A 16,989-nucleotide genomic window follows, 5' to 3' on the forward strand; every position below is an offset into this window, starting at 1 on the left:
TGGTTAGACTGCAGCTGGGGTAAATCGGCACACGCATGCGCACTAGCTGCCTCTCCACACTTAGACGTGGAGGACAAATTGCTCTTTGGGTGTGGACTTGGAGATGCTGTCTATGAACAGAAGGAAAAGCTAAAGGAAGCCTCACTTTCTATCCCTCCGAATTATCAAATACAGCAATGAATTCCCTGAGTTTGCTATAACATTAGCATAGCAAAATGTGCATGAGGGTGTCATGCAGAGGTGCTAGAAATAGCTTGGCACCAGTGGGACAATAATGAAATACAACATCCAGTTCTATGATGCCACTAAATGGCAGTATTTTTTGCTATCATTATAGCTTATTAAAAACAGAGCAGGAGGGTGTCATGCAGAGGTGCTGCACATAGATTTTCACCAGTGGGGCACTAATGGAGTACAACAGCCACTTCTTGTATGCCACTAAGTTTACTCAATTTTTGGTATTATAATGTCTTAGTAACAATGAGTTTGAGTGTGCAATGCAGGCAGACGTGCTGCAAATATCTTTGCACTAGTGGGACAATACAGAAGTCCAATAGCCACGTTTAGGATGCCACTAAGTTCACTCAGTGTTTGCTAGTATAATGGCTTAGTAACAATGAGTTTGAGTGTGCAAAGGGCAGGAGGGTACAGTGGCAGGGTTGTGGGTCTCTGGGTAGAGGAAAGGAAGCCTGCCTTTCTATCCCTCCTAATGGGGAAATGCAGCGAGGAAATCCCTGACCTTAGCTACACAGACGCTGTCATCTTGTGTAGCTGTTAAACTCTGTTTTCACGGACCTGTCACCTATGGCTCTGACCCTGCCGGTATTAGCCCTTAAAAGGACTGATAGAAAGTGCTATCCCTATGCTGTACAGCGCTGTGTATAGAGCGTACACAGCAGTATCGGAGCTAGGCGCTGCGCCAGCGCTGACTGACACCGAGGACGCAGAAGGCAGATAATGGCGTGCTGGAGGAAAATGTCCGTTTTTATAATGCAGGGACATGTGACATGGACATCCTATCACACATGCCGTTGCTTCTCTGGCTAAAAGTCCACTTAGCTGTGTGTGTGTCTGGGATTGGCTGACATGCTGGCCCGCCCCACTACACGCGCGCGCTTAGGGAAGGAAGACAAGGAAAAAAAAAAAAAATGGCGATCGCCATTATCCATACAGCAGTGATCTGAAGGCGCTGTTCTCGCACACTATACACTGAAATTTCATAATAGTGTGAGTCACAGAGTGACTTACACTATTACAGCGGAAAGCCAGCTAGTAATTAGCTGGTCTTTTTGCTGCTAGAACCGTTCTCGAACGTATCTAGAACTATCGAGCTTTAGCAAAAAGCTCGAGTTCTAGTTCTATCTAGAACAGCCCCCAAAATCACTCGAGCCGCGAACTGGAGAACCTCGAACCGCGAACCGCGCTCAACTCTATTTCTGATTTGATAGCAGACAAGAAGCTAACAATCTTGCAAATCGCTCTAATTGTAGGTGAAGGTCCATCTTCATCTTGGGGAGGGTTTATAGCACTTTATTCTTACCGCTAAGAAATCCACCTATATCCCTTTATTCTTACCGCTGAGAATTCCACCGACATCACTTTATTCTTACCGCCGAGAATTCCAACTATGTCCCTTTGTTTACCACTGAGAATTCTACCCACATCATTTTATTCTTAAGCGGGCTTTAAACACTACGACATCGCTAATGCGGAGTCGTTGGGGTCACGGAATTCGTGACGCACATCCGGCCGCATTAGCGATGCCGCTGCGTGTGACACCGATAAGCGATTTTGCATCGTTGCAAAAACGTGCAAAATCGCTAATCGGTGACATGGGGGTCCATTCTCAAATCTCGTTACTGCAGCAGTAACGAGGTTGTTCCTCGTTCCTGCGGCAGCACACATCGCTGCGTGTGACGCCGCAGGAACGAGGAAGCTCCCCTTACCTGCCTCCCGGCCGCTATGCGGAAGGAAGGAGGTGGGCGGGATGTTACGTCCCGCTCAGCTCCGCCCCTCCGCTGCTATTGGGCGGCGGTTCAGTGACGTCGCTGTGACGCCGCACGGACTGCCCCCTTAGAAAGGGGGTGGTTCGCCCGTCACAGCGACGTCGCCGGACAGGTATGTATGTGTGACGGGTCTGGGCGATGTTGTGCGACACGGGCAGCCATTTGCCCGTGTCGCGCAACAGATGGGGGCGGGTACCCACACTAGCGATATCGGGACAGATATCGCAGTGTGTAAAGTAGCCTTTACTGTTCAGAATTCCACCTATATCACTTAATGTTTTCCGCTAAGAATTCCACTTACATCACTTTATTCTTACAGCTAACAAATCCAGAAACCAAGAAGAAAACCCCCATACAAAATCAAATTTTATTATAAACACAAATTTCAAAAAGGTGCAAGTAAAACCAGGTTATTCATAGCATACACTTCAGGAGACGGGGCCCAGGGCCAAATTCCCTAGTATCACCCTTCCTGACCACGGAGATTGGCACCCTATAGGTAACGAAATGGCGCCCCCGCTCAACGAAGACTGGCCCTTATGACCCTATACTGATATCTATAGGTGCTGCTGGTCTAATTGAGGACCTTACAAAATCCACAGTGATATCATCACATCCATCCAGATTAGTAATTTTTACTCCTCATATCCAAAATATCAATATGTTTAATTTCCAAACAGTTATTAAAGACTATAATGGTCAAGATAGAAATAATGGATAAGGGATGTAGATTGTTATGACTCAATAGTCATGTCTATGACTATTGAGTCATAACAATCTACATCCCTTATCCATTATTTCCATCTTGACTATTATAGTCTTTAATAACTGTCTGGAAATTAAACATATTGATATTTTGGATATGAGGAGCAAAAATTACTAATCTGGATGGATGTGATGATATCACTGTGGATTTTGTAAGGCCCTCAATTAGACCAGCAGCACCTATAGATATCAGTATAGGGTCATAAGGGCCAGTCTTCATTGAGCGGGGGCGCCATTTCGTTACCTATAGGGTGCCAACCGCCGCAGTCAGGAAGGGTGATACTAGGGAATTTGGCCCTGGGCCCCGTCTCCTGAAGTGTATGCTATGAATAACCTGGTTTTACTTGCACCTTTTTGAAATTTGTGTTTATAATAAAGTTTGATATTGTATGGGGGTTTTCTTCTTGGTTACTGGTGTCAATACCCCTTGATGTACTGTATCTATGTGAGGTTTTCCGCTAAGAAATCCACCAACAACACTTTATTCTTACTGTTGAGAATTCCACCAACATAACTTTATGTTTACCATTGAGAATTCCAACTATATTCCTTTGTTTATCACTGAGGATTCTACCCACGTAATTTTATTCTTATCGCTGAGAATTTCACCTACATCACTTTATTCTGACTACTCAGAGTTCCACCTATTTCATTTTATGCTTACCGCTGAGATTCCACCAAGGGGTTATATGAGAAAACCCCAAAATGGTATTCAAAACTACCCCTTGATGTATTTATTCACCTAAATTATGGAAATGGTGTCCAAAGGATGAATGACTGATGGTTTTTACCAGACATAATAGACTATACAATTGTTTCCCAAAAGTAAAGGAAATGAAACAGTACAATTTTCATCTTTTTAGCTCCATTTTACTCATTTAAATGAATGGAGAAGAGCAGGGACTCGTTCAAGTTATAAATATTGCTCAGTTTCAGAGACCCCCCCTTTCAATATCCTTACACCTATGATTTCTTTGCAATCAGGTGGGTACCTATAGGGTGTGAGGGATAGTCCAAAGGCACACCTGTAACGTCAGTATCATAAATTGAATTGAATATGGCAGGTGGGGGTGCTATGACACAATTTGAATTGAGGCCCACGATATTCAATTTACTTTGCACTAGCATTTTATAGGGGAGACAGATTGGAGGTGTATGACTTCTGGGTCAAATATAAAGGATTTGTTTTATTTATTACATTTTGACTAAATTAATCAAAGCCTCTTTGCTAGGTTAATCATTGAAATAATGACAACCTATAGTAAACATGTTTTGACCTTATGTTTACTATTTCATAATTTTTGACTAGGTTTGGAACAGTTTTTGCTAAATACTGCATTAAGCTGCTTAAACATAAGGATTGTTGTGTAAGAAATTTAAAGAGGTCGTCCACTACTTTTACAATGATGGCCTATCATTAGGATAGGTCATGAATGTCTGACCAGCCTGGGTTCGACACTCTGGACCAACCACCGCTGATCAACTGTGCTTGGTGCCGGCGGCAGCCTGTGGCCAGAAATTCTCAGTTCTGGATCTGCCCCAACAACTGATAGCGGCCGCGGCTGGGTACTGCACATCTGCTTCCCTTTCAAATCAATAGGAGGCAGATGTGCAGTACCCGGCCACAGCCTCTATCAGAAGACGGGGCAGCTCTAGAGCTAAGCAATTCTGGATGCCACAGCTGATCGGCAGGGGTGCCGGGTGTCGGACCTGACATTAAGGATAGGCCATCAATGTAAAAGTAATGAAGTATCTCTTTAAGTGGAAATTCAGAAAATAGAAATTGGTGGCGGTCCAAGTTCACAGACTTGACCAAACATGGAAATATAAGAGTAATCACATGCAAAAAAAAGAAAAGGTGTTGAGATTGGCAAATAATTTGTAAATGAGGTCCATAAAATGTAAAAGTATACATGCAAATCCTATAAAAAAAAGCACCAGTCAATGAAAGAATCCATTATTCATCTAACATAATGAAATACTCTACCTGGCACACTTTGTCCAAATTTCAACTGGAAACATCTCTGCTCGCTGGAAGCACTCATGGTCCATTTGTCATTGTCGTGAAACTTCCCTTCTAGCAAGAGTTGCCGGATGGTTGGAGAAGACATGTATTTTCCATTGAAACCAAGCTGAACGGCAGCTGATGCTTTTAACTGAAATATTCAAAGGTTATCAAAAATTACCAGCTTGGTAGTGTTCTGTACCCCTTAATTTTCTCACATTTTAATATGCACCCTAAAAAGTGCACATAAGGGCAATCCCAGCCATACAAGAAACTTGGCTTAACTGAAAACTACGATAATTTTACACCAATATCAAAGTAGTTTTCACTGGTGTCAAGAAGAACTTAAATGTTGAGAACATGGTTAGCACTAGAATTTGAAGTGGTTATAGTCTCGGTTTATTGTTTTCTTGTAACTATTACTCTAGCAAATGGGAAATAATCCAGTACAATGTCTATTGTCTTCCTTTAATTGTTGTACCTGTAAGTTTAGTGAATAATTTTGTGTTTGTCTTTCCCCATGATCATGTAAGGCCAAAGCCAATATCGCATCCTCCTTCTCGTCTGGAGAAAAGCGTAGCTGAATCTTTGATTGTAACAGTTCCTCCTTGCCAAGACGATGGCTTCCAGACAGATCAATAGGCTAAAAATAAGTGCAAAAAAGTTTTTACTGAAAGAGAATAAAATGGAAATATGTGCAATTGCATTAATATGAATGCAGACTCACATGTGGAAGATCACAGACGTCCAGCTTCAGGATGTGGTTCATGGTGTCCATGTAATTCGTGTCTATTTTAGTCAGAACATGCTGTTTGCTACAGCCAACGGCAAAGATGTTTTCAAATGTGGCTTCTAGCTGGAGACTATTAGGATCCGGGGTGTTATCTCTCTGCACCATAGCGAAGAAAAATCAATAGTTCATTACTAATACTGATACAATACTCCAATACAGTCTAAAACAATATTTACACAAAGAAATGAAATGGTTCCTTTTAAATTCAGATAATTCTCTTATATAACGTAATCCCTAATATTTACCATTAATCTTCATGTTTATAGTCCAATATGTCATGCTTTTATATCGTATTGGTGCAAAGGGTATCTGATGCAGGCTCAGGAATGGAGCCTGCACCATACCAGCACATGTTGGCTGTGCTGTGCAGCCAGCATCTGCTTTAACAGCTAAATCGGATGGCTGCTTTCTAACTATGAAAATGCCACTGTCAATCACTGACAACATCATTTCAATGGCTGTAATGCCAATGCACATATAATCACAGGTCTGCAATACAATACCCTCGGAGTTAGGCTCCTGCAAAAGAGCCTGTGGTTGGTATCTTCTGGACTGGTATTTATCCAATGTGTTAATTCCCATTTTTCATATTACAGGCACTGCTCCTGTGATATTTAAGAGGAGGAGGTGTCCATCTTCCCTCTCACTAGCATCAGGGCCCACCGTTGTTAATGTGTCCCTGGTGTACCCCTTTTTTGTCTTGGTAAATGCTCTGTCTGTTGTGTGTTTTATCTCACGCCGGACCTTCCCCAAGTCCGTGCTGTGACATAATAACCGGCCAATACCTTTTCTGCTGAGCCCATATGGCTCAGATGGCTGCATTGGTGAACCTGTTGGAAACTCTTTCCCAGGAGGTGATAGAGATATTGTCTCAGGTGGTGCATCATCTGCAGCATGTGGTGGGTCTGCTGGAAGCGGTCCTGTCAGAGCATGAACCAAAGGTTGCCCTCCAAGACAGGTTTTCTGGGGGGGTGACACGTTCAGGATATTTGAAGGAGCTTGTAAAACTATAATTTAAGCTCCATCCACATTCCTCAGGTAGGGATGAACAGCGAGTAAGGATTGTAGTTTCCCTGTTGTGGAGAGATCCCCAGTCCTGGGCCTTCTGTCTTTGGCGTTACGGTCAAAAAAAAGAAAAAGAGCGCGCTCCTGTGTGCAAAAATTTCAAACAAGAAAGGTGTGTCTTATACACTCCCCTACGGGTGTTGTACTCCAGGTACAACACTGTCAAATAATGATGGCAGATGATTCTGAAGCACTTCATTGTTCACTGTCACGGATCCTGTCCCGACGTCCCCGCAGTAACTCCTGTCTGTGCTGCTGCAGTGCTCACGCTGTTACTATCCGAGAACACGTGTGATCCACCGCAATCTCAGACTGGCATTATACTGCAAATCCTGCTCTAGGCCGGAGGATCCCCGTCATTATTGGTGTCGGTGTCAGACCAATCCGGTGGTGAAGTGTCAATGAGATCAGTTACTCCTACTGTGGCTGCAGCAAACCAGTAAACTTCCGAAGGCTAAAGTGGCTTATCAATAAATGACCTTCAGCAAAAATCATCAATCTCTTCTTTGAGCAGCGCTTAGGCTATGTGCGTACGTGTGCGCTCTGCACCGCACCGAAAATGTGCGCTTCTGAGCGCAGCTGAAAAGCTGCGTTCTGAAGCGCATGGTGCCGGCAGAGAACGTGCGCTCTGCATGCTGCCTCTCCCTATAGACAGCATGCAAACCGCACGGAAGAAGTGACATGTCACTTCTTAGAACGCAGCGATTCGGCAAGCAGCCGAATCGCTGCGTTCTAACATGCCACGTGCGCACAGCTCCTGCACAATCTCCATAGATTGTGCAGGGGACGCAGGACGCATGCAGTTATGCTGTGGTGCAGAACGCAGCGTAACTGCATGTAATACGCACACGTGCGCACATACCCTTAGCCAGTATCGTGAACTTTTTTTCTTGAACTTCTTGTTTGACATTACAGTCAAAGTTTTTTGTGGCCATGGCCCTGGTCTATGGTGATCCTAATGGCATCTCCTTTGCGGAATCTAATCTCCGTAGTCTCCAGCTAGGGGTGCGGTTAGCAGAGGAGTATTGCTCTGTGTACCGGAGATGGGCCACAGACACCAAATGGAACAATGTGGCTTTCAGGAGTCAGTTCTTCCAGGGTTTGTTTAATCGGCTCAGGGATTCTCTGGTCCAGTATGCTATTTCAAAGTCATTGGAGGCTGCAATGTCCCTAGCTGTAAGGTTGGATAGATGCCTCAAGGAGACACCAACTAGGACCCTGTTCCCCATAGTTCTCCCTCCCATGCATCTCAACGAACCCATGCAGAAGGGGTGTCCCGACCAGTGTGTGTACATTTCCTCCATTTTCCCCTCTTTGCCAGTTAAGTATTTTCCAGGACACCCTTCCCACTTCTCAGGTTTACCCTGACTGTAAGGTAAAAGCGAATGCATACTTCCATCTGAACCCCCCCCCCCCCTTCCCGGACATGTGGAGGATGACGGTCTGGGTATATATAGTATATTTTCTCCATTAGACCAGTCTTATTGTCCATGGCCCTTGAACCTAAATCTGATATAAGCAGTGTTTGTCTTCCACTCCTCAGGTCAATCTTAGCCCTCGGTGTCCGTAAAGGGGTGTCCGTGATTCCTGAGATTATTGCTATGCAGTCAGGTGGTGATACCTCTATTGTGGGTCCTTCGGTGAGATTGCCAGTTTCCAAACGTGTGCGTCAAAATAAATGTCCAGGTCCAGATTTGTGTGTGAATGACCTCGTATGGGTGTCCACTAGTAACATGATGCGAAACTGTGCGGTGAGGCTCTAGGAGGCTGGGTCTGCATCATGCTGCGGACATTAGCAGTGCTACGGCCAAGCGGCAGGAGCTACCCCTGGCATTTTACACCCATAGCATTGTCCATAGGTCAGCGCTTAGGAGATGTATGGTGTCTCCGGAGCCTGCATGCATTACTGGTAAACGTAAGAGTCTGTTCACATGGAAAGTGAACAACAAATCGTTTGGATCCCATCTTGAGGGTCCTGAGGCCTCTGGTTAAATGGTGGGGTACTGTCATGGCCATCTCTCTGTATTTAGAGACCAGTGACAGGATCAGGACTAGAGTCTCCCATTGTCATCCAAGAATCTACATATTAAACGTGTTTTCTTTCTTTGGGTGTGGCAAGGGTTAATGTCAGTTTTCCTTGCCAGCAGATTCAGACTCCTGATCAGGTGTTTCCGGTTTGGGTTAATTCCCAGTCTCTTTATATGCCATCTGCTCCCAGCAAAGGGAGCTGGTTATTCTCCTTACCATTTAGTTTCTTTTTCGTCTTATTGCTATGATCCTTTACCATGCGGTGAGAATGTAGTGGTGCCCACTTCCTCCAAATTAATTGTGGGAAATGAACACTACCAATCAGGATCAGTGAAAATGAAAATTGAGGGAGGTAACAGTTCACAGAGCAAGGTTACACTGCAGGATCATGGCAAAGGTACACTGCAGGGTCATGGCAAGGGTACAATGCAGTCATAGCAAGGGTACACCGCAGGGTCATGGCAAGGTTACACTGCAGGGTCATGATTATCTCATAGACCTCTACCCATTACTAATCCAGGGCTTTTTGGCAGCTATGATTTTTTGTAAAATCATAGCTGTCATTAACCCCTTATATTACCACAGTTGCCAATATACCAGGGCAATCGGGATGTACCAGATAAGCACCAGGATTGGCGCATCTAATTAATGCACAAATTCTGCGGTAGCTGCGGGCTGCTGTTTTTAGGCTGGGGAGGCCCCAATATCCATGGGCATCCCCCATGGATATTGGGCCCTCCCCATGTTCAGTTCCCTATAGACATTTTTTATTGATGTCCGGGCTTAGGTTCAGGTCAAGTCTGGTCCAGAATTGGATTTTTTTTTAAGTTCAGCCGGACCAGCTGAATCCGAACATCTACAGGTTAGCCAATTTTTACTTGCTGGCGAAAGTTTTGGAATTTGAGGTCAATGTAATTTGAAGGATCCCACTATAGCTCACTACCCTGAGAAAAGTAACATGTTTTATGCTTGATTGTCGAATAGCATAAAAAAATGTAAAAAACCAGTCTATAATAATACCTAGAAAACTCAGGTGAGTCAGACCTAGAATACCCAGTGGCTGTGGGAATGAGTTCAAACATAAACCAAAGTGTCAGTCTATGAAAATACTGATTTTAATAACACAATACACGAGTGCAAATGAATGTCAACGTGTCCTCAGGTTTTGGCTGCCTTTATTGAGGTTAACGGTGTGACACCGCTTTCTGGCACAGAAGGCCTCTTTATTAAAAGTAAAACACCACTTCCTATGAAACACCGCACCTTTTCTGTAGAACTTTATCTTCCCCACATTTAATTATAAAGAACTGGAGCTAAGGTACTTAACATGGAAATGTTATCCATCACTCATAGTTACCGTATATGTAGAAGAACACAAAACAAAACTGTGGCACTATAAGGCTATGTGCGCATGTTGCGTACTAGCCCTGCAGATATTTCTGCAGCGACCTGAAGAGCACATGTGCGCTTTAGATCGCTGCAGAAATGTCCGTAGTGAGCGCCGATTCCATGCGCTCTGCCTGCAGCTCCTGCCATAGACAGAGCAGGAGCTGCCGGCAAAGCGCAGGAAAGAAGTGACATGTCACTTCTTTTTGCGCAGCGCTTCGGCAGTAGCCGAAGCGCTGCGCTCTTAGACGCCACGTGCGCACGGCCCCTGCACAATCTCCATAGACTGTGCAGGGGACGCTGGACGCATGCAGTTACGCTGCGCTACAAAGCGCAGCGTAACTGCATGTTTTTACGCAACGTGCGCACATAGCCTAAGATAACACAACCACAGAGTAAATAATCTAAACCTTTCCTCAATACATCTGATCACAAAAATAACCATTGTACAATATTGTCTAGATAATTAACACACATATGCTTGCTGTAAACACACACACACATATATATATATATATATATATATATATATATACACACACACATATATACACTGCACTGAATAGCATGTGTCCACATATATACACATACAGAAGAACTGTGTGTGTGTGTGTGTGTGTGTGTGTATATATGTATATATATGCACAGTGCCTTGAGAAAGTATTCGACCCCCTTGAATTTCCAACCTTTTCCCTTATTTCAAGCTTCAAACATACAGATAAAAATTTTAACTTTTATGGTGAAGAATCAACAGCAAGTGGGACACAATTGTGAAGTTGAACGATATTTATTGCTTATTTTATTGTATTTTATATATATATATTTATTTTATTTTAAATTTTTGTAAAAAATAAATAACTGAAAATTGGGGCGTGCAATATCATTCATCCCCTTTAAGTTAATACTTTGTAGCGCCACCTTTTGCTGCGATTACACCTGCAGTCTCTTGGGGTATGTGTCTATCAGTTTTACACATCGAGAGACTGAAATTCTTGCCCATTCTTCCTTTGAAAACAGCTTGAGCTGAGTGAGGTTGGATGGAGAGCGTTTGTGAACAGCAGTTTTCAGCTCTTTCCACAGATTCTCGATTGGATTCAGGTCTGGACTTTGACTTGGCCATTCTAACACCTGGATACGTTTATTTGTGAACCATTCCATTGTAGATTTAGCTTTATGTTTAGGATCATTGTCTTGTTGGAAGACAAATCTCCATCCCAGTCTCAGGTCTTTTGCAGACTCCAACAGGTTTTCTTCAAGAATGGTCCTGTATTTGGCTCCATCCATCTTCCAATCAATTTTAACCATCTTCCCTGTCCATGCTGAAGCAAAGCAGGGCCAAACCATGATGCTGCCACCACCATGTTTGACAGTGGGGATGGTGTGTTCAGGGTGATGAGCTGTGTTGCTTTTACGCCAAACATATCGTTTGGCATTGTGCCCAAGAAGTTCGAGTTTGGTTTCATCTGACCAGAGCACCTTCTTCCACATGTTTGTTGTGTCTCCCAGGTGGCTTGTGGCAAACTTTAAATTACACTTTTTATGGATATCTTTGAGAAATGACTTTCTTTTTGCCAATCTTCCATAAAGGAATAGAAAAAACGAAGGTATGGACCCAGCACCAATATCCAGATAAAATAGAAAAAAATCCTTTATTTATGTAAGTTAAATAATATTTTTCATGCTGAAACAGCAGGCTGAAAAATTATTACATAGGGGACCTTAACGCGTTTCGGACTAGAAATTAAAAGAAAAGAAGTCCTTAGTCATAAGCAACCTATGTTCCCCCACTGACATGATATAAATACTATGTACATGTAGTGCATAGTATTTATATCATGTCTGTGGGGGAACATAGGTTGCTTATGACTAATGACTTCTTTTGGTATGATACTCCTTCCATTTCAATATGATCGCTTGCACAGTGCTTCTTGGGATGTTTAAAGTTTTGGAAATCTTTTTGTAACCAAATCCGGCTTTAAACGTCTCCACAACAGTATCATGGACGTGCCTGTTGTGTTCCTTGGTCTTCATGATGCTCTCTGCGCTTTACACAGAACACAGACTATCACAGAGCAGGTGCATTTATACGGAGACTTGATTACACACAGGTGGATTATATTTATCATCAGTCATTTAGGACAACATTGGATCATTCAGAGATCCTCAATGAACCTCTGGAGTGAGTTTGCTGCACTGAAAGTAAAGGGGATGAATAATATTGCACGCCCCAATTTTCAGTTATTTATTTTATACAAAAATTTAAAATAAGCAATAAATATCTTTCAACTTCACAATTGTGTCCCACTTGTTGTTGATTCTTCACCATAAAATTTAAATGTTTTATCTTTATGTTTGAAGCCTGACATGTGGGAAAAGGTTGAAAAATTCAAGGGGGCCAAATACTTTCGCAAGGCACTTTATTTATTTAAACACACACATATATACAATTAGAACATAGCTTACCTTATACAAAAGACTTTGCACAATTTTTTTCTCATTCCACTTTAAATTCCCAATTTCCTGAACCATGTTTGCTGTTTTCTCCAAATACCCACATATGTGAAAGTTTCGGGTGGTGAAGATGTGCTGCATCTGTAGCGAGGAGAACATGATATGAATTATTACTTGAAATTCTATAACAATTAGAATAGGGACCGCCATTAAAATTAACTATTTAAAGGAAGCTTAAAAGCTGTTTTAACCCTGCAAATACATGGAAATTTGTTAAAGCATAATTCATTGTATGTTACTTAGCAGTAAACACAAGATGGAGAAGTTTTAACCTTCCTTGGGCTACGACTGCAAATACACCCAAGGCCTGGCTCTCTGCCCTTAACCCACTGCTCTGACTGACGGTGCCAGTTCTTCTGGGTATCATTTTTTTTCTCTTCAGATGACTATAGGGGAAATCATTTCCCTGAGCTACTGTATTTATAGATATGCATTACTGCAGCCACATACGGTAATTCATAGGGACCTGAAAATGTTCATTTACTTCCAGGCGAGTGTTTCCTAGACATGCTTTGTGGACTGTACAGGACAGGTATCTGAGACCATCACCTATTGTAATAGTATGATCTTGTGTTTTCTATACATTGACAATATACCTTTGCAATCCTGCAAACAGCAAGATTTGCCCCAATATGTGACACTGTATTCTCTCCTAGAGGAAAATGTTTCTTCACCTATGTAAAGATTGTATAATTGCAGCCAGCATAGTGGCTCAGTGGTTGACACTGTTGTTTTGCATTGTATCAAGGGCAACATCTGCAAGGAGTTTGTATGTTCTCCACATGCTTATTTTGGTGTCCTTTGAGGTTTCCCCAATTTAATTTAGTAAGCATCTGTTATTTTTGCTTAACTCATAAGTTAAAGGGATTTTCCTGTTGAAATGCAAATTTCTGCAATGTCTATATCGCACTAAAGATTACCAAATCCTGACTGTGCAGTCTGCATACTGTCAGGATTCCACTCTGTCTGACAGCACAAGCCATCATCAGGTGACTGCTCAAATCAAATTTGCATATTGGTGATCACATGTTAACTAGAAACATTTCCTGCTTCCTTCAGTGTTCTATTGAGAGAAGCAGATGAGAAGCTAGTTGACACCTGAATGCAAATTGCACACTGTCAGGATTGGGCAATCTGCAATGTGATAGACGCACTGCAGAAAATTATGTTTAGCCTGAAAAATCTCTTTAACTCTCCATGCCTATCTATGAATATCAGGATCATACAAATACTTGAAAATGTTATGTTTTTTTTTTCTCAAACAAACATTTTTGTGATCACATAGTTCATACCTGACCTGGTAAAATGTCCACACAGGCATTCCATACACTGGAGAGATTAGATACTTTGTCCTCTAGGATTACTGTGATATTGAAAGGAAGGCCTTTATTCCAAGCAAGATGTGTCTACAAGATATAAGAGTATCGTGAGTGGTTGTAAGAGGAGAAAAACAGCATTACATTATTGCCTTTTATTTAAAGCGGAATCTATCCCTGTTTTTTGTTACTTCAGCAGCATGTGTAGGCGCAGAGACCCTGAATCCTGTGATGTAGCATTTTCTTTGCTGCGCTCTGCTGTTCTGATAAAATCACTGTTTTATCAGCTGCAGATCTACTAGTTCTCTGAATGCTGAGCTCTGTATAACCTCGCCCACAACACTGATTGGCAGCTTTCCGTGTACACTGTGCTTTGGCAGAAAGTTGACAATCAGTGGTTGGGGCGGGGTCATACAGAACTCATGACTATGGAAGACTACATGGCAGCAGGTTCACTAGTCCTCTAGTGATTATCTCTGCTTATAAAACAATCACTTAATCCTAACTACAGCAAGCAGGCTAATAAGTGATATGTCGCAGGCGGAGGAGGGGACGCTGCGCTCTCCCACTGCTTGGGTCCGGCTGCTGCTGCAGCTGCTCGGTGGTGGCTCGAGCGGTGGGCCGGATCCCGGGGACTCGAGCGGCGTTCCTCGCCCGTGAGTGAAAAAGGGGATTTTGATTGTGGGGGTTTTGGTTATTGTCCGTGACGCCACCCACGGTTGTGGTGATATTGGTGACACCACCGCTGCTCTAGACGGGGATCCCAGGAGCGGTGACAGGGAGCAGCTTGGTTGTTATTTCTCCCCTCCGTGGGTAGGGGGTTGGTTGTCCCGGGGCCTGGTGATGGGGTAGGGATGGATGGCAGGTGGGTCACGGGGCCTGGTGAGGTGCAGTGTCGCGGGGGCAGCGCTGTGCCACACGGCACAGTGGTACTCACTCAGCCAATGATGAGGACACAGTTCTCGGTAAAACACACGGCTGGATGGACGGGTCCCACAGATGGCTGTGGTGTTGTTTCTCCCGGCAGGTTGATGGTGACTGCCTTTCCCTGTACCTATGTACGGTAGATGGTTCCAATGGGTTCCCACCGGTAACCCGCTCCCCAGCTTGGATATGAGCCGGAGGAGCCCCTTTTGCCCGCAGGCTCTGGCCCTGAGAAACGGTTGCCTTGGCGGTGGCGGTGTCTCCCTCACTTTGGTTGGACTGTTGCCTTCTGTCGGGACTTGGCTGTTGGGAAACCCAGGAGGTTCCCTTCACTAACGAATCCGGCAAATTCACGGCGACTCCTAGCCTTGCCGGGGTCCGTAAGCCCCTGCCAGATGGTCCTGGCTTCTCTTTGTGTACCGGTCCAGTACCTCCGGGCCACCGCCCGTCCACGGTCCTTACGGCAGACTCCGATAGGCCACTCCTGCAGACGGTCACCACCGTCTGCCAACCTTGCTGTCTCGCCCGGGCCACACACCTGGACGCTGTCAGTTAGTTGCTCCACTACCACTTCTCCTCCTTCCACTTTCACCTCCAAAACTAATCTGTCTGTTTTTCCCTCCTCCAGGACTGTGAACTCCTCGGTGGGCGGGACCAACCGCCTGGCCCACCCCCTGGTGTGAACATCAGCCCCTGGAGGAAGGCAACAAGGGTTTTGTGTTTGACTTCGGTGTGCCTGCTGGGAGTGTGGGGTGTGTTGGTGTTGTTCTCTGTGGCCCCTGGCTTGTCCAGGGTGCCACAGATACATCACTGGAATCAGGAGCTCTGTCTCTAAATCATGATGCACTCAGATTTGTTGGCAAAACTATGGTGACAGGTTTCCTTTAGATATGAGTAAATACACTGCTGCTAAAATTAATCTTTATATAGCACTGATTGAAATCAATATGCTGCCCAAGTGTCAGGCACCATGCAAGAGACCCCTTTTGTAATGTGTAATGGCTTTAAGCATTAACTAACAGATGCAGAGCCTGAACAGGAGTAACCTCTTAACGTGGTGGAGCAGTTTAATCTGAAAAGGGGATGGGGGTTCATTGCTAAGCCTGGCCTGAAGGAGGGAGTCATTGTCTCCCGCCGGGATGTGAGACCCCATCTCCCTAAAGGACATCCCGGCCGTGACCTACACTTAGGTGATGTGGTCATCTACACCCACCACTATGGGGAGCAGGGCTAGTACGCCCTTGATGTAGTGATCTGTCCAGCAGGGGCCACTACAGAAATACCAGCCTCCACTCCTGCAACAGCACCAGTTCCCCAGCTGCCACCAGGAGGCAGTAGAGGTGCATGGGACCAGTGTATTCAAACCTTGAGTGCTGATCCCAGGAGGCCAGTTGACCGAGGTGGTCCCTTCCCAGTTCCCTGGTAGTCTTAACCTGTTGAGCTACTTCCTGTTTCAGTTAAATGTGATAATGTTTTGAAAAGTTTTGATAAATATGGACCAAAACTGCAGGACTGGTTGCAGTTAAAACTTTCGTCTGTAAATAGTTGCACCAGTTGTGCCTACTACCAGAGTACAACTTTATATAAAGGACTCTCATTGACACCACCAGCAAGAAGAGCAAAGGGTCGCAGGAAGGGTCTGTGACAGAGGCGGCTGAGACCCAGTCGTCATGGAAACCGTCGACATTCCTCCTAGGTGTTTTGGGATCAGGACCTTTGGGTGGGGGGTGATGGAAAGGGTACTCCAGTTAGAAACGTTTAAGCGAGTGCCTCCCCTCCGTGGGAAGAACGTTGATGTTTGAAAATGTGCTTTAAAATGTTAACTTTGTTCACTGTTGCAGCCCGAGGACATGCTGGAATTCAGCAAGGGGGAATGTAGCGCCCCTGAAGCCATCAGGAGCTGGTGGAGCTGATCCAGTCCCCACTAGACGACAACCAGCGGGGAGGGGTCAGACAGTCAGTAAGTGGATGTGAAAGGAGATGGACATAACCATACTGACAGGAGAGTGTAACGATGACCTATTGGCACAGGCGTGTGGTTGCCGGTGGAGTACGGTGGAGTACTCCCAGAAAAATAGCACCGACGGGGTATAGAGCCCTAGCTCAGGCAAACGCTCCAGGCAGACCTGATAAAATCTGCACAGTGAGGGCTGCCACGAACACCAGCCCCAGTGAGAAACTGTGCAGCAG

The 16,989-nt window shown here is 44.4% G+C and overlaps 1 protein-coding gene across 1 annotated transcript in view; it reads right to left on the minus strand.

Annotated features, from left to right (window-relative positions):
- The window catches only part of LOC142245308 (uncharacterized), a 452,975-nt gene that overhangs the window by 65,936 nt on the left and 370,050 nt on the right, over window positions 1-16,989 (minus strand). The window contains exons 58-62 of the mRNA XM_075317926.1: window positions 13,852-13,965; window positions 12,512-12,640; window positions 5,504-5,665; window positions 5,258-5,419; window positions 4,759-4,927 (exon numbers count right to left, since the gene is read on the minus strand). Coding sequence (XP_075174041.1) covers window positions 4,759-4,927; window positions 5,258-5,419; window positions 5,504-5,665; window positions 12,512-12,640; window positions 13,852-13,965 — 736 coding nt within the window. The remainder of the gene's footprint in view (window positions 1-4,758; window positions 4,928-5,257; window positions 5,420-5,503; window positions 5,666-12,511; window positions 12,641-13,851; window positions 13,966-16,989) is intronic.

The sequence above is a fragment of the Anomaloglossus baeobatrachus genome, chromosome 7, assembly GCF_048569485.1.
Source record: "Anomaloglossus baeobatrachus isolate aAnoBae1 chromosome 7, aAnoBae1.hap1, whole genome shotgun sequence".
NCBI classification, from domain to species: Eukaryota; Metazoa; Chordata; class Amphibia; order Anura; family Aromobatidae; genus Anomaloglossus; species Anomaloglossus baeobatrachus.